The following is a 20,982-nucleotide window of genomic DNA, read 5'->3' as shown; positions in this document are numbered from 1 at the left end:
GTGGAGGGAAGAGAGTTAATTATGACACTAAAATCATGCTCAAGATTGACATAAATCTCACAATATTTGATTCCAATTTCCTTGCCATTGTTGCTGATTTATCTTCCAATTTCGTGGGATTTAAATCCTTGATTCCCACCCTAATATGTTCGAAAATATGGTGCAAGGGAGAGAATGATTTATTTCACTTCTTTGACTCAAGCTTATATGCTATCAAATATTAGGTCAAATTTTCAAAATTTCGAAATTGTCCATATCCATGCAATCATTCTCCTAAACCTTGCATGATATCTCCCAAATCTTGCCATATCTTCTCCCAAAAATTCGAAAATATGCAGGCCTTGGTGTATTATTCTTGACTTGGCAAAACTATTTCCAACAATTAATTTCCCAAGGTGCATATCTTATTATTATTATTTATAAAACAAATCAAATCCTACAAATTTCCGTACAATGATATGGAAAAAAATCGATTCTTACAACTCTGAACATAGGGAAATAAGAGGTGGCTCATATGCTCCTTTACATGTAGTACTTTGACACGCATGAACCAAGATGTGACTCATATGACCGACAAAACAGAACATAACATCCAAAATAGGACCTCATCATGCAAAACTCTGACTAAGCAAACAAGAGGTGAGTCACTTGCATCTCTATATGCAACACTTTGACTCACAGGGACCAAGATGTGACTCACATGATTAACAGAATAGAACATTCACAATGTGACCTCATCATGAAGCACTTTGACCATAGAAAATCAAGTTGTGCTCATATGCTCGTCACATATAACACTTTGACCTGCATGAACAAAGATGTGGTTCACATTATATATATATAATCCAAAATATCACTAGGACATAACCGAATATAGAGTTCCAACGGATAAGGAAACAATAAAGCAACGATAACAACAAGATGCATTCAAATCCATTATTTTGAAGCTTTGCAAAATAATGTTAGAATAAAAAGTGTATGCACCTGAAACATTAAGTTTAATTGTCATAACTTAATCGTAAACCTCTAGAGATATCAAATCTATATACCAAAGTTATGTTAATTAAATAACGACCCTACTAAAAAATCTTAACTAAACAATGCTTCAAATTCCTTATTTATATATGACTATTTTGCTGTCAGGGGAAGACACCATTTTGAATTACCTTCGCCGCTTCGCGGGGGGTCATCCCACATATGATAATTCGAAATTGATTGTTATTCCTTCTGATGAGGAATTCAAACAGGTGGTTTCTCCTTGGATGCCGATAGTGCTGCTGGACCGGATGGTTTCTCCGCCATGTTTTTTAAACATTGTTGGTATATTATCGAAGATGATGTGGTAACTGCTATACAAAAATTCTTTGAAAGAGATTCATTACCTCGTATTGTAACGGCTAAGACTATCATATTACTGTCGAAAACAGAGCAGGCTCAACGCTGGTCACAATTCAGACCTATTAGCTTGTGCAACGTTTTGAACAAAATACTTAAGTTTTGAACATAGCAGGCTCAATGCTGCCCACCAGCTTCCGCTTAGTTCCTACCTCATGCGCCTGTTACACCTTCCAATTTAAGTTCTTGATGCATTAATGCCAACTGGAATCGTCAAGGTCGCGTTAAAGAAATCATCCCATTTCATCATGTACGTGGTTTCTTTGGACAGCCTGAAATCAATCCAAATACTCTGATCGTAAGTTCAATATTGGTAAGATCATTTTTCAGGTTCGGAAATACCTAAAAAAATGTGCATGGTTCAGGGTTGACTTCATTGAAACGGTGGAGGGGCTTCACCAATTTCCCACATAGTTTAGATATGTATCTCGGTGGTCAGGTTCAATTTTCTGGTTGTTTCAAGATTAAGGTTAAGTACTTCCTCCTGCACTTATTCAGGTACAAATGAAATGACATAGCAAAATCTAAATTGTAACATCCGATTTTCCAAAAAGCATTTTGACAAATAATGAATGTAAAAATAAAATTAGCTTTTTAAAATAAGGAAAATAATAATATAATCATCTAATGGTCGTCATTTGGAAAATGCTACATGACACTGTTGAAAATCAAATAAAATATTTCTATGATTTAGAAATTGTTATATTTATGAAACCACTTTGGTTTGGATTATTTTATCTAAACGTCGAACAAAATAAATATTTTTCAGTTTGATTAATTTTAAAACCGATCCAAATCGTGATCAAATAAAACTCGATCCAAACCAACGGTTTTTTTCTGGTTTGCTAATTTGATCCTACAGTAAAGTATTACTAACAATGTGGATCTGATTATCATTATTAATCAATTGTATGGGGTCTATGCTCGATCCCACACAAAATATTTTAAAACAGTGATAATGATTAGATCGTCGTTGCGATATATTGTACTAAAACGTTCACTTTCTCTTCACCCTTGCTTAAAGTTAAACTTTAATTAATTACCAATATAACTTTACACTAACTTGTTGCTTTGTAACGGAGTTAAGTGTATACGAGTGAGAATAATCTTGAGATAAGTAACGTTCTGGAAAATTCTCGTGCATCAAGTTTGTTTGATCTGATTGGTTAAGTGAGTCGTAAAAAAGTGAAACTATAATTTAATGAGCAAAAATATCTCTACTGAGGACATGACTGATAGTAGAAAAATGATAAGACTAAGAATGATCACTAAAAGATACGAGACAACACTAGTAGAAAGACATACACATCTTCACACTCATAAACATAACAACCTGATCCTTAGCACTAAGAATTCATACAATGTCTTCTTTAATGTAGGATTTAGACAATACGCGTATTTGAATGGATTTTAATTTTTTTTCAATTTAAATAGTGTGACGTTGGAGTCAAAATTGTTTTGTATTTTAAGGAAGGACATATGAAAGCCCACGAGGAGAAATTACGAAAAGGATCTTCATGAATCATGCCCACCACTCTTTTATATTAAATGAATTATTATACTATTATATATATATATATATAGTTATTAAATAATGTGCTCAAATGTGCTCTACGTGGATTAACACACAAAAAAAATTCCGAGATAAAATTTTATTTAAATTACAACTTTCCTTTACATAGAAGAAAAAAAGTCTTGTAGAGGGATACAGTTGCCTACATAAAATCTAATGGTTTGGCCAAAAGATATAAAATAAAAACTTGTGTGAAACAGTCTTAAAGGTTGTATTTTGTGAGACAAATATCTTATTTAGGTCATCCATGATAAATCGTTATTTTTTATGCTAAGAGTATTACTTTTTATTATGAATATCAGTAGAGTTGACAAGTCTCACAGATAAAGATTCGTGAGACTGTCTCACAAGAGACCTACTCAAGATATAAAGTTAAGTTATAATTTATAAACTTGAATTAGTCCAGAGTCCTATCCATTATAATAATTTCTATTTAAAATCGAATTATTATAGATTTTCAGAGAATTTTTTAAAAATTATTAGTACTTCAAAGAAATATATTTTTTTAAAGAGTGTGTCTTATGTAAGAACGTCTCACGGATACTAATCTGTGAGACGGGTCAACCCTACCTATATTCACAATAAAAAGTAATACTCTTAGCATAAAAAATTATACTTTTTCATGGATAACTCAAATAAGAGATCCGTCTCACAAATTCGACCCGTGAAACCGTCTCACACAAGTTTATGTCTTTTTTAAAAAAGCAATCACTATTAATTTTTGGTAGGATATAATTTTTGAGTGAGTCTCATGTGAGACCGTCTCACGGGGCATAATTCGTGAGACGGGTCAACCCTACCCATATTCACAATAAAAAGTAATACTCTTAGCATAAAAAGTAATACTTTTTCATGGGTGACCCAAATAAGATATCCGTCTCACAAATACGACCCATGAGATCGTCTCACACAAGTTTTTGCCATAATTTTTAGTATTTCTTTGAGATTCAAAATATTGTAAAATTGCGGTTAGTAAATTATACATAGTTTATCTTCTATTTTTAAGTTTGGTTCAATAGAATTTAAATCCGATTGTAATTTTAGATAGTAAGAACTATTTAAAATCTATCAAAAAATAGTATCCTTCAAAATATCTTTTTTTTTTTTGCTTTTAATAATTGTCTGATTGTCTCCAAATATTTTATTTTTAAATTTTAATAATAATGTATTTTTTAAAGCTATTATTTTAAAATGGTGATAAAGATGTCAAATTGCAATAAGAATTCTCAATTATCACATGGGGTGTAAAAAGAAAACAAAAGAAAGTATTGGGGTTAAAATAAAAATGAACAATGTGTTGGGTACAAACTGAGGTTAACAGTAATAAGAAGAGTGACCATTTCAAAGCGTCCTTCTCGCGAAGCCGAGGCACGGTTTTACCCTCTATGGTTGTTGTTGGGTATGGCTGGTTGGTAATTATACAAAATAAAGTTCGAATTTTCCGATAATATAGAGCGTCAATTTTCTCTTTCACCAAGAAAATCATAGTGATTGATAATCCAATGGATAATCCGATGCTAATCATCGTCACCAGCACTTTGATATCATCATCGGTAGTGATTTTTGGGATAGTGCTTCTTATGTTGCTGCTCATTATCATCCTACTGCTCATCGCTTGCAAATTCAAGCCATGGCGTCGTTTCATCTCGCCCGCCGGTCACCGCCGGTCGCGCAGCTCGACCAAGGTCTGATTTTTTAGTTGGGATAAATGTGATTTTGATATGAGTGTTGTGAGCTTTTGTCGTGAAGATGTGTTTTTCTCAGTTTTCTGTTTTGGGGATTTAGGCGCTGTTTGGATGTGCATGTTTTGTGTTTGAGTGGGCCTTTTGTTTCTTGGTTTTATGAGGTGGATAATTTCATGTCTCCATTTTTGTCATTCTTGCAAAGTTTTGCTATTTTTTTGGCTCGTTTTAGTTATATTTCTGGGGCTATTTTGAACGGACGAATGTTGATAATTTCGTTTATATGATGATATTCCCGTCATGTTGTTGGACCCGGGGGGTGGGGGGACGAGTGAGTATGGTAGATTATTTACTCTCAGATATTATCGTTTTTTCCCATGTTACACGCTTCTTTAGAGAACATTTGAAATGATCGTGAATTTCGTGATCATGTGAAAACTGGAGGGTTTCAACGCCACTATTTGAAATTCTTGGTTCTGTGTTTTTCTTTGCAATATCACGTTGTGTAACACAGCCAAATATTCATCTGTTCTTCCTGGAAAGAAAATAGGACTTTGATTTTGTGTCCTTATCCAATGCCACTCGGTTGTCAATGTTATGGAAGCAGATAGTTAAGTGCTTGCCATGCGGAGCATTCTTTGTTGGCGTTTAAGTTTACGTTTTTTAGGCTTGAGTAAATAAAGCTCGTGTTACATATATCTATCTCGAAATTCAATTATAATTCCTTTTACCCGGTTTAAGTTTCCATTTTTATGCTTATTCCTTAAGTTTTTCTGTGTTTTTGTATGTACCTAGCTGCATAATCCACAGTAGTATTTTATATTGAATTGTCACCCACCTTATTAAAAAATATATGTGTCAAATGGAAAATGATGCAATGCTGGCACCAAACGGAGGAACATTTTTCTTTTTTTTTCTCCTTTTTCGTTGTTTCCCAGTTTAGTTGAATCTGATGGTAACCGTTTAATGGTTATTTCGAGATTTTCCATATGCATTAGTTGGTATTTTACTTTCTTTACATGCTGATTTTTTATGCTTGTGTTTGAGCATGACATAGATTGCTGCTTGGCTTAGCTTGATGTAACATGCACCTGCAATGAGTGTTTCATCTGAAAGTTTCGCAATGTGTCTTTTTTTCTTTTTCATGATTGTTATGTGCTTCACATTTTCCAAAACAGGATGATGACATTGAGAGGCCGCTCGTTTCCGGAGACCAGGTTATTATTGAAAGCGAAGGCAGTGTGCCTATCATTGGTGACTTTATCGACCCATCTGGTTGTCAAACTCAAGCTGGTTTTAGCTCACCAAGTTCTAATGCTGGGGAACCTAAACAAAGGCTTCCATCAACTTCTCACTTGACCCACAGTAATAGATGCTAACTGTTTTCTTTCGTATTTTAAGCTATAAATTATAGTAAAGTTTTTTGTCCAATTATCGTTGTGTCCAGTTTTGCGTTCTTTTAGTAAAAAATATAAGTCTTGTTGCTCTTTCCAGATGACAGCTTTATTCTCAACATTCCAATTAATTCTGAGGATTCTTTGTTGGGTCATACGCTGAGGCTTCCGATCGCTTCCAATAAGTTTTCTGAAGAACTGATACACGGAAGAAGAGAGGACACGGACTATAGCTCAAGACATGATCCAGATAAGAAAGCTTTCAGAGATCCTGTTCCTTCTTATACTGCAAATCAGAGTAATTTTCTCCTCATTGACTGTTTAAGTTCTAATGTTCTTGGAGTTTTGTTGGCAGGATTTATAAAACCCATGATCATGATTTTCTATTAGAAGTGCAGGAAGTACTATCATGCTGGAGGTAATTTCTGGGCCTTCTGGCGGACTTCGGTATTCCGTACAGTCGACGAATACATCCAAGCTTCCAGTGACTATTGGAAGAGTTTTACCTGGTAGTATATTGTTGAAGGACTCAGAAGTTTCTGGAAAGCATGCAATGATAAATTGGAATGCAAGTGTAAGCTTAGTTCTTTATTGTGCTTTGTACTTGATTTTTATGCTATCTGCTTTCTGTTTTGATAATGTTGCAATGCTGCAGAAATTTAAATGGGAGCTTGTTGACATGGGTAGCTTGAATGGTACACTCTTGAATTCCCAAGCAGTTCATCGCCCTCAATCTGGAAATAGACATTGGGGTACTCCAGTTGAGCTCTCAACTGGAGATACAATAACTTTAGGCACAAGTTCGAAGATTCTTGTAAGTTGATGCAGCCGTTCGGATTTTATATTCTTGTTTGTGCTTTGTCTGTGAAAAAATCTGTGCTGGAAAGTTTTTTAATATAGTCATGTGTGATCCTTTATAGCTAATCATTATTTGCTCCTGATTGTATGTTTATAATATATTCAGGGATTGGAATTATGTTTGGTCTTGATAATTGCGGTGTAGTAGTGTACTCTTTTTAATTAGTTGCGGATTACTTATCCGCTGTTGTAAACCTTGATATCATTATAATATAATATTGTTTCGACTCAAAAAATATGTTTATAATATTGATGTATATGATGATGGTGTGTCCTTGTGCTATAAACTCATATGCCTCATTAGGTTTGTTATAATTTGAAATCTCCTTGAGCTTGTCTTGCTGTTGTGATCCCATTTTTTATTGTTCTGGAAAAAGGAGATTAACCAGAAAAATCTTTTCTTTTGTGTCACCATGTTTATTATTTGTCTCCGTAGACTGTTTTGATGCGAGTGTGTTTCAATGACAGGCACTTAAAGGCCTGGCATTTGTTTTATTGTATAATTCAACATGAAGCTTTGAGAACTTAGCTTATATTCTATTTTAGTAAAGTTGGGAAAAACATAGGAATGAAAGGGGAAGGTACACATCATCCTGGCATAGTTGTGGGCCAAAGAGGGTGAGGATGTAACATGTTAAGAATGCTGTAATTCCATCTCATTTCCCTTCCCCTTCCAGTTTGGCTGAAAGGATGACTTGATGATGTATAAGAAGGTACACATCATCCTGGCATAGTTGTGGGCCAAAGAGGGTGAGGATGTAACATGTTAAGAATGCTGTAATTCCATCTCATTTCCCTTCCCCTTCCAGTTTGGCTGAAAGGATGACTTGATGATGTATAACTCAGTGAAGACTGAATTAACCTTGACAACAGCGTAGTAATAAGTTAAAAGTTGATATTTTTAGTTGCTGAGATTTATATCACACTTCATGGTCTATATTTAGTCGCTATAAATTACGTAACATCTCTACTCTTAATGGATTTATCTCTTACTTTTCGTAGCCTACCCCTTTGTTGCAAGTAGCGAATGAAATGTATGCCTGGCGGCCCTTGCCCTTCTGCAGTTTTGGCACTACCATTAATGGCTCCGCTCTTTGTTTAATGCTGCAGGTTCATATTAAAACTCAGACAGATTCCAAGATTCCCTTCGGCGTTGGCATAGCATCTGATCCCATGGCTATGCGTCGAGGAGCAAAAAAGTTGCCCATGGAAGATGTCTGCTATTTCCAATGGCCTCTTCCTGGAACATATCAGGTTTTGGAGTCGTGTCTTATTTTATTGATTTATTTACATAAATGAATTAGCCATTTAGGTTTATGCTTTTCACTTGTTGCAGTTTGGAATTTTTGGCATATGCGATGGTCATGGTGGAGCAGATGCTGCAACATCCGCGGGCAAGTAAATTCACTTTCTTTAACTTGGACTATCAATTGCTACATGTGGAGAATCAGAAATAAAGTTTGTTTTGATATATAATCAGCACTATGATTGATATTGGATTATTTTATTTTGTCTTTAATTCTTTGCCGCTGTCCAAATTGTTATCCACGTAATCTACTTTTCTTTGAATTTCTAGAAATCGGACTGTTTTCACTGCAGTCGTCTGGAAGAAATTAATCCTCTAACATTTATCGATGGACCGAAGTGAAGCATTATTTGGTCTCTTATGTACTAACTTTAGTGGGTGCTTTGGGTTTACATTGAATGCTTCAATTTTCATGTTAAATTCTTTTGATCATTCATGAATATAATTTCTAGTATCGGCCGCACACTCTTATGGGAAACATATGCTTACTTACTGTTTATCCCAGAATAATGCCTGAAGTCGTTGCTGACATCTTGTCGGATGTGATTATAAGAGAGAAGGTTTTATCACAATCTGATGCTTCTGATGTACTGAGAGAAGCATTTTACCAAACTGAATCACGCATTAACCATTACTATGAGGTTCTACTCTGCATCTCTGCCCTTTTACCCTTGTTCTACCATATTTTCAGTTTCTTGAATTATAATATTCTAAGATGTGCCATGTAGATCACTATTTTCTCACGTGCTTTCTGATTGAATTACTGCACTCTAATTCTTCAATGATGTCTATTTTTTCTAGTATTATCTATAATTCAGTCTAACGTATTAAAGAGGAGGATTATAAACTTTGTGAAAAGCCTTATTGTCTGAAGAATAGAATACTGTGGGCGTACATTTCTTAGCTCGTTGAGATTTCAACTATTTGCAACAAAAAATTGTTAACCTTGTCTCCTTTCATTGTAATGATCTTGTTAGAAACACGGAATGCTGTTATTCATGAATATAGTGAGATACAGAAGATAATTAGTAGCTAATTGAGCTAAATTTATACAGTTTGCATTTTTATAGGAAGCCCAAAATGGAACCCGCTGTAGGTTCTCTAGTTTCCTGAGCTACATGTTTAAGGATATGATTTTTTTTTTGTGATATCAAAATTCTTTCAGGGTTGTACTGCAACAGTGCTTCTGGTTTGGACTGATAGTAATGAAAATTTCTACGTACAATGTGCAAATGTTGGAGACTCAGCTTGCATTGTAAAGTAGGTGTTGATATTTCACATGCTTTCGGATTTATATTTTCAGCATGATAATTTTGAGACAGAAGACTATAGAATAACCAGTTTTATATTCTGAGTCAACCTTAATCTGGCAGTGTTGGGGGAAAGCAGATAAATATGACAGAAGACCATAGAATAACCAGTTATTCTGAAAGACTGCGTATGCAAGCATCAGGAGCGCCTCTGAGAGATGGGGAAACACGAATATGCGGTGATAAAAGCCGAATTTTGGCATTAAAAAAGTTTTAATTAGTCATCAAGCATATACTTACTTCATTAATTGTTTCCATTCAGGCATAAATCTAGGCAGGATGCTTGGAGACAAATTTTTGAAGGAGCAGGATGCTCGCTTCAGTTCAGAGCCCTATATAAGTGAAGCTGTGTATATAGACCAAACAAGCCACGGCTTTGCTCTACTGTCTAGGTAATTTGCTGAAAGTTCAAGTTGTCGTCTTCTTTTTTTTTTTACCCCAAAACTCTTTTCTTGGCTTCTCTACTTCATTTTTGTTTAATATTAATGCAGATTTCTTTTTTATTACTCACATTTTTATATTATTATTCCTCAAGTAGAATGATTTTTTTGTCACTCTCTCTGTTCATAGAAACCAAGAGATTTTTTGTAACACGCAAAAACATCCCATTTCAAGTAATTAACTCTTTCTTTCTGTTTGGATACAAGTGTTATCTTCAAAGGATTCTTGCTCATGTATTGAGATGTCCCCCGCTCATTTGGAAATGCATGAAACTAAAAGTTTGCCTGCGTTTGCTTACCAAGTGTGTTAAAGATTTCATTTTCAAAAATAAGAAACAGAGCAGCAATTGATTTGACACGTTAGTAGATGGTTTTCTATTTGGAGGTTAAGATGTTTAGATTACAGAGTTTTTCGGCAACATGCTTCACCTCCAACTCAACAACTCATTTCTGCATCTAACTTCCAAAACATAGTTTTTTTGTGTGTGTGTGTGTGTTTGTTTTTGCAAGGGAAAATACCATTCCCTCTGCATGATATATATTCGAAGGATCTCTGTGTTGCTTTTGCACATTTGTAACTTGGCAAATTCTTGGAATTGGATGTAGTGATGGCTTTTGGGACGTCGTTAGTACCAAGAAGGCTGTTCAGCTTGTGAATCAGGTAATCCAATGACTGATGTTCTTCAGTTTGTTTCGGAGTTTTTGAGTTAGCAGTTTCTGAATCCTACTTCATCTATATTTTCCAGCAAGCAACGGAGAGAAGCGCCATGGACAGAGACAATACCGCAGAGAAGATAGCTAATTTTTTGTTGAGTGAGGCTCGAACGTTGCGTACTAAAGATAACACATCTATAATATTTGTAGATTTTAGTAATGCTGACAGAATCCAATCTTGTAAACTTGATCCATGAAAAGATTCCAAACCAGTTTCATTTATACAAATTCTTTCGTAGCCGCTTACTCTCTCTTGATTTTCTATGGCTCTGGTCTTGGTAATTTATGCCACAAAAGATTTATCCTGGGTGGGTAATTTGAACTTCCAATTTGAAATTGACTTCGATCAAATTCTCAGTTTTATGTTAGAGGACGATGCTTTAAATTCGCCGTGCAATCAACAAGCATCCGACTATACCAAATTGGACTTAAAATCCGAACTTTTTGAGCGAAGTTACAATACAACAAAGTATGTGTGATATCTCGGATAAGAGTTACAGCTTCGACATTTCACATCGATCGACACTAGATTTTGACGCACGGATTGAAGAGAAACATCAACTTGGGATAGTCCAAATTATTGAGACAGATGCAATACAAGTAGTTAAAAGCCATAACATCTCCAGATGAGCAATTAGCTGAACAAATCCGCAAGCTCGGTTCCAAAGTTCAAGGTGTTGATGTCCATCATTGTTCAAGGTATACAAATTGTTTGGGCTAAAGTATTTAATCAAATTTAATTACAAACCCAATTAAATTCTATACACCCATCAAATGTAACAGGTCAATTCCTATCAATTCAAACTGATCACAAGGAGCTGAAAATAGAGAAATCGTGATTGAAAATCGGAAAAACGTGGATCATGGCGGAGCAGAGAAAAACCGCACAGTTGCTAGGAAGAAAAGGGGGACCGGCCAACACAGAAAAGAACACAACAATCTCTCGCTAGTTAACTACCTGCATAATTTTCATAAATTTAGTCAAATTTTTTCATGTTTTTCCAGTCATATTTTAGCATCACCGTACATATTCTAGCACTATTTTATTATATTTTTTCATGTTTTTATGATTTTTATTGATTCGTTGATACACAATCATGTTGGGAGTTTATTTCATCAATTTATATCGTCTTTTCTTTCGTTTTAGTGTTGTATTTGTTTAGAAAACTATAACGAACGGTCAAATTTAGTTTTCATAATCATCGTGATTTTTAAATGTTATATTTTTATCATTTTTACACAAATTGGTCCATCTTTGCACCTGACACATCCGCAAATCGAAATATTTGCAAATACAAATCAAATGGCAAATAAACTGGTTAGACATAGATTTAGGAATCATACATATTTTGTATTATCCCATGTGATTCTGTTTTTATCTCCTCTTTTATGAACAAGAATTTGTTGTCTAGGAAAAAAAGCTTAAAATCAATAAACTATTTAAAATTATACGTCACTACCAAAGTCTAACTCCACAAATGTGCCTCTTCATATTTCATATTGTGGTCGGCACAACGTCTACGGGACAAGATCTAGCCCTACTGTTTCTTCTACGTGAAATGCAGAAGCAAGGCCGCGAGAAATTGTATAAATTCAGAAAAATGCCACAGATTTGGATTTTCATTTGCTCCGTCTGCAGGGACGTTGACTTGCTATGTCCTTAACATTTCATGTCCAAATCAAAATGATGAGCATCGCTATGACCTGGTGTGGTTGTTGCTTCCCGCGTTAACCGATGTCTGTATGATTCTTTATTTATTCTTTCCTCTTCACCGACTTCATCTCTTTCTTGCATAATTCACCAAACGAACTGACCAATTCTATTCCCATTCTGCGACTCCGCAAACGCTTTTCAACCCTTTAGCCATTGCACCTTCCCTCTCTCTCTCTCTCTCTCCCCCCCCCCCCCCCCCCCCCCCCAAAGATTTGATTTTTTTCGGTTTCTTTCTCTCTGTCATGTCTTTCTCTTTGGAATGCATGAAGATGTTTGCTCGCTTACTCTTCGTTTTATCTTTCCTGACCTATCTTTCCTTTTCTCAACCCCTCAGAGGTAAGTCAAACCTCGATTCAATTGTATTTTGGTTTTTGTGTTTTTTGTTTTATGATGAATCCCTCATGAAATCTTGCCAAAATTTTATCCGGGCTTTTTATTTTACTGATAAATTCGTAAACTTCGGTGTTTTTTTAGGTGTTTGCGGTTTTTCTTGTTGATTGAGTTTTGTTTAGTTAATCTATTAGGATTGTGCAGATTGTTTGTTGATCGAGTCTCTTTTGCTAATAAGCTCAAATATTCTGTTACTTTGAGGTTTTTCAGCTTTTCTTTAATTATCGAATTTCATTTACTGATAGAAATCAAATTTTCGTGGTCTTCTTTGGTTTTGCAGGTTTCTTAATTGATTGTGGTGCTTCTGTCAACTATACCTACAAAGGATTGCAATGGCTGCCCGACACGACCTACATATCGACTGGAATTTCCAAGACTATAACAGAACAAGTTCTAGTCCCAACTCTAGCCAATGTGCGTACATTTCCTTTGAAGAACAACCTCTTCAAGAAATTCTGTTACGAAATTCCTGTTGATAGGACGCGGAAATACTTAGTCAGGACATCATATTACTATGGTCGAGTGAACGGGAACGTTAATCCTCCTGTTTTTGATCAGATAGTTGATGGGACATTTTGGAGTGTCGTTAATACGACTGATGATTATATAACTGGGGATTCGAGTTATTACGAAGGGGTCTTCTTGCCCACGGGAAAGAATTTGAGCATCTGTTTAGCTTCAAACATATACACTGATTCTGACCCTTTCATCTCTGCTCTAGAGGTTGTGCTTTTGATGGATCAGTTGTATAATTCAACAGATTTTAAATCTTATTCTTTGAGTTTGGTAGCTAGACACAAGTTTGGGTATGATGGACCACATATTGAGTAAGTATTTGAGCTCCTTTTGCAATGGATTGTCAAACTGGATGGTCTATGTATTGTCTGCTTCTTTATTTTTATTGAAAATATTCAAGGCTTCATAGTTTAGGTTAATTTTGGAAGAAACTTGTTTGAAAATCTTTTCGTGTGATCATTTTCCTCTGTTCATGTTGTCTGTTTTCTTTTCATTTAAATTTGGTTTTCTGACACTGCTAATTATTCTATTTGGTTTCCCTTTTTATTTTCAACCATTTCACAAATATCACGATTCAGTGAGAATTCTGAAGGTTGTTTATTTAGAAACGAAAGCCAAAAAGTCATTGTGTGTTCTGATGGTTCGACAATGCATACTGTTACTGGTTTTCATTTCTAGTTAATTTCAAGAATGCCACTGAGCAGGTATCCAGATGACCTATTTAATCGCTATTGGCAACCATTCGGAGAAAACACATCTCTGCCATCAAGTTCAGGAGAACTAGCTGTTTCTGGTATCTGGAACCTTCCTCCTGTGAAAGTGTTTCACTCACGGTTGTTGAAAAGCTCGTCAGAACCTTTAGTATTACCTTGGCCACCAGGTCTCCTTCAAAGCGCAGAATATTATATTGCTCTTTACTTCGCGGAAGATCAAACTTCTGTTCCAGGGAGCTCAAGAACGGTCGATATAACCATCAATGGTGTCACATATTACAATAACTTGAGTGTGACTCCAGCTGGTATAGTTGTCTTTGCAAACCAGTGGCCTCTTTCTGGCATTACAAATTTAACTTTGACTGCGGCTGTTGGTTCAAGTGCTGGCCCTCTAATTAATGCTGGAGAGGCTTTTCAAGTGCTTCCTTCTGGAGGGAAAACGCTCCCACGTGATGGTATGAATCAGCTCTTAATTATCTATAACTTGGATGATTAGCGGGATTGCATTTAACCATTCCCTACAATTCGTTTCCTTGTTGAACCAAATTCTTGAATAACAAAACTGATTTGATCATAAAATTGTGAAGGGGCCGACACAAAATATATAATTATGGTAGGTACAACAAATTGGAAAATATTTTCCATGCTGATGATGAGTACCTTATTCACCTCCTCAAATGCTCCAACATTTTTTGAGTCTTGCGCCAGACAACAATTGTTTTATGGCTCTTTAAACCTTTCACCTGAATGAACCTCTTTACACTAAAGGACTTGCATAAAAATTTTCAGTCATCGAGCCCTAGTATTAATGGCCTTTTTTTCCCCTCAAACAGGAAGAGGTACCCAAGTGGTTGATACTTTTGAACTTTTTCTCATGGAACTAAATGCCGACCCTAAATCAGAGATGTGATTCAAGTTCTCTTTTTCCTTTTCTCCTTTCAGTAATTGCAATGATAGACTTGAGAAATAGCTTCAAACACCCTCCGGCTGATTGGAATGGTGATCCATGTTTACCCCGTAGATATTCGTGGACTGGAGTTACTTGCACAGACGGGCCCCGTATTCGTGTTGCCACCTTGTAAGTTGGACTTTGTTATTTATTTTTCTTCAGGGGCGGAGCTGAAACTGCCGAGTTGAGGAATTCACATTTTTTAACTACATTTTCAGGTTTTTAAAACTAAAACGTTGTTCATATTCATTTATGGAAAAAATTAAAACCAGTGAGCAAGAAATGAAGTTTTGGAAGATGAACTTCAATGCTATTTGTGCTTGAACTCCTGCACCCATTCATTCATCGAAGCACTCAAAACGACACTATAATCATCTTGGGCAAACGACTCTAAGAGCTAACCCTTTTTTTTCCTTTTGTCTTCAGAAACCTCACAAGCATGGGTCTTTCAGGGTCAATTTCTCCAAGTATTTTTAGGATGACAGCATTGGCTAGCATGTGGGTGAAAAACAAAATCTTCGAGTTCAATGAGTTGAATTGTTTGAATAACATTTCATCGATATCTTCCTGTTATTAACAGATCGCTTGGAAATAATAGCTTGTCAGGGACTATTCCAGACCTCAGTTCATTGATCGGATTGGAAATTCTGTAAGTTGAGATATTCTAAAATTTCCGGCAATGGCCCTCACAATCATTTACAGGATAGTTAATAAATGAATGAAAAATGAGATCTTGGTTGTTAACGATTTCCGTTTGCAACAAGGAACCAAAGTGCAGTTGGGGTTTTCATCAACTCAGACAATCTTGTTTCGATGTCTTTTTCAAAAATATTTACAAATTAATTTTTTTATTTGTAACCATTCAATTAGGCATTTGGAAGACAATCAACTCAGTGGAGTGATACCTGCATCTCTGGGAACACTAACGAGATTACGTGAAGTGTGAGTATTACTCAGAAGCATTTTGTAAAGTTGAAAGTCTAATGTTTCTTGCAGTTGTGCTTTATCTACTCATTTTTCTGTATTGACTGTTATTTTTTTACCTCGTAGATTCAAATGAGGCATGCATAGTGTATGATCTCTAAAATAATTTATGCATTTTAGGACTAAAATTTCTGATGAAAGATCGGAAAATGTTTTAGCAATGAATCTAAGTAATGTTCTCAACGAGCTGCTTACGCTTACATACTTCAACTTATAATTTTAGTCCTTTACCTTCCTCTATAGATATGAATTGGTTGATAAAAATTCGATATATTCAGTCAAAATGCAAATGCTTTACACCCAGAATATCAGTGTTGGGCGACAGATAAGTTATGTCCTGGTCTGTGATTATGTGAAAATTTACTAAATCATTTATGCAATGCTTGTGAACAATTTTCTTTTGAAAACTGTTACATTAGCTAGTAGAAGAAAATAAATCCCTTCGGAGATTTTTGAGCTTTTCAAAATTATATATTTTTAAAATACCTTGCTGATTCTTGTGCGGCATATTAGAGCTCAGGTATGTAGGCTTTCCATTTATTATGGACAATCTGTATTTCTTTTGTTGGAATAGAATTTTGGCATTTCTTACAAGCTTTGCAAATGATCCATGCTAACATACATGCAGCTTTCTGCAAAACAACAATCTGACCGGCCAAGTACCAAGCAACCTTGCTGGAAAAGCTGGCTTGACTCTCAGGTTATTAATCGTTTAGCTAACCAACATTTCCTTTGTTTTAATTTAATGGTGGAGTGATTCAATCAAATTTTTGTTGTTCAGGTATTCTGGAAACCCGTCTTTGATACCGCCCCAATCGTGAAGGAAACATTCAAACCACTTCTCTTTGGCCTGCTAACTTTAGATTCGAGAATATGTCAGGGTCGAGTTCTTTACATACAATTCCTGGAGCACTGGGAAGTCAAGTTTATTGTTCATCCACTCTAACCATGTTCTTACTTCCTATTTCTACATTCAATACGAGTGAATATTATTGTTCATGTAGTTAGATAAAGTGCATCATCACTTTCTCTTTTCGTATCAGCGGTGTGTGCATATTGATTCTGGGATTGTTTGGGAGAGCTTTTGTTATTTTAAAATGATTATTTTGGATATTATTTTAAAGTTACTGGGGAGCTAAGGCAGAGATTGTTAAAATTTGAGTGTTTGGAGGATTGCTTTCAAACTTAATTGTTAGTTGAATGACGATCATATCCTTAAACTATATAAATTTGATCTCTTTTACTAATCTAAAATTCGATACTCACATCATCAACAATATTTTTATATAATTAGTATTACATTTTGAAAATTGTATAAAAATTAATTTATTATGAATATTGTATCCAAATTAATTTAATTTTTAAAACATGAATGCTTGAATAAAAATATAAAAATGACAAAATTTGTATCAATATGTATAAAAAAATTCTGGAAAAGCAAAAAGCACAAGCAAGAAAAATCGCAACATTCTGGCTTCTAGTTTTTGGATAAAAGTTATAGAAATTGAAGTTGACATTCACAGACATTCACAAGCACTTTCATATAGTTAAAATCTAGGAAGTGCTTCTTAGAAGCTCTCTACTGCTTTATATATTTTGACAACAAACATATATTCGGTGTCAATTTTTTCACCATCATACGTTATTGTATAATTTTTAGCTTATTTGGAGTTGTATATGAGATCTTGCAATAGTGTTTTTCGTAGTTTCGTTTTACACTTAATTAGATAAAAGTTATAGAAGTTGAAGTTGACATTCACAAATACTCACAAGCACTTTCATGCCGTTACAATCTGGGAAGTGCTTCTTAGAAGCTTTCTCAACACTACTTCATATATCTTGATAGCAAACATATCTTTAGTATCATTTTTTTCCCCATAATATGTTATTGTATAATTTTTAGCTCATTTGGAATTGTATATGAGATCTTGCAACATTGTTTTTTGTAGTTTCGTTTTAAACCTGAAGTAGGTCGATGGAACCACATGTATTTACGTACTATTTATCACAAAGTTCAGTACTCAATTCTTTTTGACATTGATTTCAACATATCTATATATTTCTTTAGGTATTAAATCAAGTGAAAAAGTGATGCATGCACAGGTAATTTAAGTCATAGTGTGGGTGCAGATGGGTAAAAATGTGGAGTGATGTCTGCTAAAGTTCTGGTGCCTTTCCAAGATCACGAAACCCTTTACTCACTTTTCGACGTCCACCACCTCAACCAGAAATTAATGGGTTAATTCTGTAAAAATATTTAAATCTACCGGCACATTGCGTGTTCATCCATTTGGAGTAAGGGTGCATTTATTTCCATGAAACATGTCAAGAATCTTGCTGGAAACAACACTATGGGTCACGAGGAAAGTGCAGTAACAGCTTTAATTTAATATCCAAAATCTCAAGGGTCATCGATCGCAGTTACTGCATGCATGCCTTTCTTTATTCATTTCTGACAACTGGATTAATTGTTAGCTTGCGAAGTACTTTTGAGTTTGTGTGGTGGGAAAGCTGAAACATATATATTTCTTTTATTATCTGAACTCCATTGCCTGATGCAGGTTGCATATGAACTGTTCCGTACTTTTGTTTATTTTTAGCATCTTATAAAATATTCTACTAATTTGTTAAGCATGCAGTAAAGTTCGTCAAACATCCACTTTTCCAGGCCCGTTTGAGAATTTTGAAACATTTAATTTCGAAAGAGAAACCTGAAAAATCAAATATCATATATATATATATATGGATCATGTTTCCTGTCTTCTTCTTGCTAAACCACGAGCTAGATACTTGTAAATCATGTCAAAGTATTGGAAATTCGTTGCGAGACATGAAAACCTCCCCGAAAAAAAATATATAAATAGCATTCACGATGCATAATTCAGCGGATAAATTAAAAACACCCAAAAAAATTAGGAAGAAAGGGGGAAAATTAATCATACTAAAGTAGCAAATACAACATCTCTACATCATGATGATCACCTCAATATCTTTTACCTCTCTATTAGTTTTCCTTTTCTTGAAGAAAAAAGTTGAGGCAGTGCAGTGTTTTTGCCTTGGTTGCAAATAGGCACATTAATCACAGGCCTTATTCTTATATTAGCTGATCTCGTTCTTTCAAGGCCTTTCTTGATTCTCTTCACTACCTTTTCTTTATTCCATGCCCCTTCTTTTTTCTCGTGATCCGCTGATGGAATTTCGGCTGCTGAGTTCGTGAAAGAAGACGAAGACGGGGATAGAGTCGAGGGACGTTGTTTTTTCAGTCTCAGTAACTCCTTCCACAGAACAGTACATTTAGGTGGTCTAGGGGAGGGATCATCGTCAAGAAACCAGTTGATTCTGCTCCCTCCCTTGTTATTTTTCTCGCTTTCTCCCGGCGTTTCCTCAATATTCATCGTTTTGAGGCTGACCTTGTTGAGTTTTTCGACATGATGCATTTGCCAGAAGGGAAGCAACTTACCTTCACTGAACAGTTCATCCGCTGTGATCATGCTGGTTAATTTTCCAGAAAGAAACTCGAATTCCACGTTGCGCGAAGCCCTCTCGGCCATCTCTTTTTCCGACCGAGGGTTTGGACATATGGAGATGAAGTTGTTTTCATCGAGAAACTCGGCCGAGAAAGAAATCCTGGGGCTCGAGCCGGGGCTAAAACTTGGTTCGACGCATTTTGAGGTGGCTTGAAGGGATTCCATTTGTGATGGAAGTTGGAGAGTTTGGTTTGGTGAGTTATATAATTAATGCATGAAGTTTGAGCCACGAAATTTGGGTGTGCTTTATAGAGGGATGAAGCATGCTTTTTACGGTTTGATTACATTGTTGACATAGCTTTTTTTTTTTTTTTTTTTATCTAGGTTTAATATTTGGCGAGGTAATGTTTTCGGACGGCTGGTAATATTAAAAGCTTGGTGGTCTGGTGAATATGAAACAAGTGATCTAAGGTTGTTGATGGAGTCTAGGGACAGCACATGGACACCTTGGAAGATAAAAAAAGACAAAAAAAAACTTCAACCATTATCACCAATGATATCGAAAAGTGTTGGTTATAAGTTTAGTAATCTTTTGTGTCCATATCACGAAATTTATCATGTATTAAACGATTGAGCATGTGCTGCATCTAGAGTAACAATCTACTTATATTTAATATAATATGTTCAATCGATCGTCCGTTGTATCTTGCATATCTTTATTATAATTCAGATTATCAATTGAGCAGTTTGTATTGAAACATAGGGGGGAGTTGGTAACGCGGAGTGACCACTTAGATGTACTTTTAAATTGTTTTTTTTATTGTGTCGAATATTTTGGACAATGATACTTGAGGCAGCTGCATGATTGATATATCTGTCAAAAATCAATATAATATTACGCAAAATTTAGTGAAGAAAGGCAAATATATATATATATATATATATATATATATATATATATATATATATATATATATATATATATATATATATATATATATATATATATATATAGATATAACGGCTATTTTGAAAGGTACTAAGGATATGGATCAAAAAGTAAGAACATATAATTTAATTATATCCGTTGAAAAAACAAGATTACATTTTATACTGCTATGAATGAACTAGCGATATATAATTAATTATACTTAAATCTGCTCGATTTCAACTATCAATATGTATATGCATTGTAATTTTCATAACTGTACGTGTGTTCATGTGTGTATGAAATAGTTGAATCCTTTCATATATATCGTATTTTATACTCTGAAATATTTTGTTCCTAGTACGTGTGATATCCTATCCATATCTCTATGTCCGTGATTATGCAACATTGTTGCGACGCAACTTGCTTTGTTTCGGGTAGCAGAAAAATTTACGTGATGGGTGACCCAATACATAATTATTACAATATTGGATCAGATGCAAAGATGGTTTCATTTTGGTTTGGCAAACAAAATTTTGAGGCACATCTTGAATTGGAATTAAGAAGAAGCAAAAAAAATAATATGTTATTATAGCTTAACGTGAGGGGATGTCCGCAACTTGAGGCAGGCCCTCGATGCGAAGGTGCA

At 35.0% G+C, this 20,982-nt stretch overlaps 3 protein-coding genes across 3 annotated transcripts; 2 read left to right on the top strand and 1 right to left on the bottom strand.

The window, feature by feature from the left end:
* The first annotated feature begins 4,312 nt into the window (after positions 1-4,312).
* Positions 4,313-10,918, top strand: LOC140814469 (protein phosphatase 2C 70-like). Its single transcript, XM_073173466.1, has 13 exons — positions 4,313-4,653; positions 5,829-6,015; positions 6,145-6,342; positions 6,443-6,618; positions 6,700-6,858; positions 8,013-8,156; positions 8,239-8,300; positions 8,714-8,849; positions 9,374-9,468; positions 9,582-9,697; positions 9,781-9,910; positions 10,565-10,619; positions 10,705-10,918. Exons 1-13 carry the CDS (start codon positions 4,471-4,473, stop codon positions 10,867-10,869), a joined length of 1,806 nt encoding a protein of 601 aa, XP_073029567.1. The 5' UTR covers positions 4,313-4,470; the 3' UTR covers positions 10,870-10,918.
* Positions 10,919-12,156: 1,238 nt separating this feature from the next.
* Positions 12,157-16,977, top strand: LOC140814691 (probable LRR receptor-like serine/threonine-protein kinase At5g59680). Its single transcript, XM_073173756.1, has 9 exons — positions 12,157-12,722; positions 13,057-13,603; positions 13,997-14,460; positions 14,948-15,083; positions 15,381-15,452; positions 15,535-15,603; positions 15,825-15,896; positions 16,567-16,638; positions 16,720-16,977. The coding sequence occupies exons 1-9, from the start codon at positions 12,629-12,631 to the stop codon at positions 16,757-16,759; spliced, it is 1,566 nt and encodes a 521-aa protein (XP_073029857.1). The 5' UTR covers positions 12,157-12,628; the 3' UTR covers positions 16,760-16,977.
* Positions 16,978-18,709: 1,732 nt separating this feature from the next.
* Positions 18,710-19,748, bottom strand: LOC140814547 (uncharacterized). The gene has a single exon (XM_073173567.1). It carries the CDS (start codon positions 19,628-19,630, stop codon positions 18,932-18,934), a length of 699 nt encoding a protein of 232 aa, XP_073029668.1. The 5' UTR covers positions 19,631-19,748; the 3' UTR covers positions 18,710-18,931.
* Positions 19,749-20,982: the final 1,234 nt, after the last annotated feature.

The sequence above is a fragment of the Primulina eburnea genome, chromosome 15, assembly GCF_022965805.1.
Source record: "Primulina eburnea isolate SZY01 chromosome 15, ASM2296580v1, whole genome shotgun sequence".
Classification (NCBI taxonomy): Eukaryota; Viridiplantae; Streptophyta; class Magnoliopsida; order Lamiales; family Gesneriaceae; genus Primulina; species Primulina eburnea.
Note: the sequence above shows the minus strand (reverse complement) of the source record. Positions and strands in the feature narration are given on the sequence as shown.

Excerpts from the sequence above, each read along its gene's own strand:
- LOC140814469 (XM_073173466.1), top strand. The coding sequence starts at position 4,471 with ATGGATAATCCGATGCTAATCATCGTCACCAGCACTTTGATATCATCA. Across the intron at positions 6,016-6,144 it reads AACTTCTCACTTGACCCACA|ATGACAGCTTTATTCTCAAC; the intron begins GTAATAGATGCT and ends TGCTCTTTCCAG. Across the intron at positions 6,343-6,442 it reads TTCTTATACTGCAAATCAGA|GAAGTACTATCATGCTGGAG; the intron begins GTAATTTTCTCC and ends TTAGAAGTGCAG.
- LOC140814691 (XM_073173756.1), top strand. The coding sequence starts at position 12,629 with ATGTCTTTCTCTTTGGAATGCATGAAGATGTTTGCTCGCTTACTCTTC. Across the intron at positions 15,604-15,824 it reads TTGATCGGATTGGAAATTCT|GCATTTGGAAGACAATCAAC; the intron begins GTAAGTTGAGAT and ends CCATTCAATTAG. Across the intron at positions 15,897-16,566 it reads CTAACGAGATTACGTGAAGT|CTTTCTGCAAAACAACAATC; the intron begins GTGAGTATTACT and ends ACATACATGCAG.
- LOC140814547 (XM_073173567.1), bottom strand. The coding sequence starts at position 19,630 with ATGGAATCCCTTCAAGCCACCTCAAAATGCGTCGAACCAAGTTTTAGC.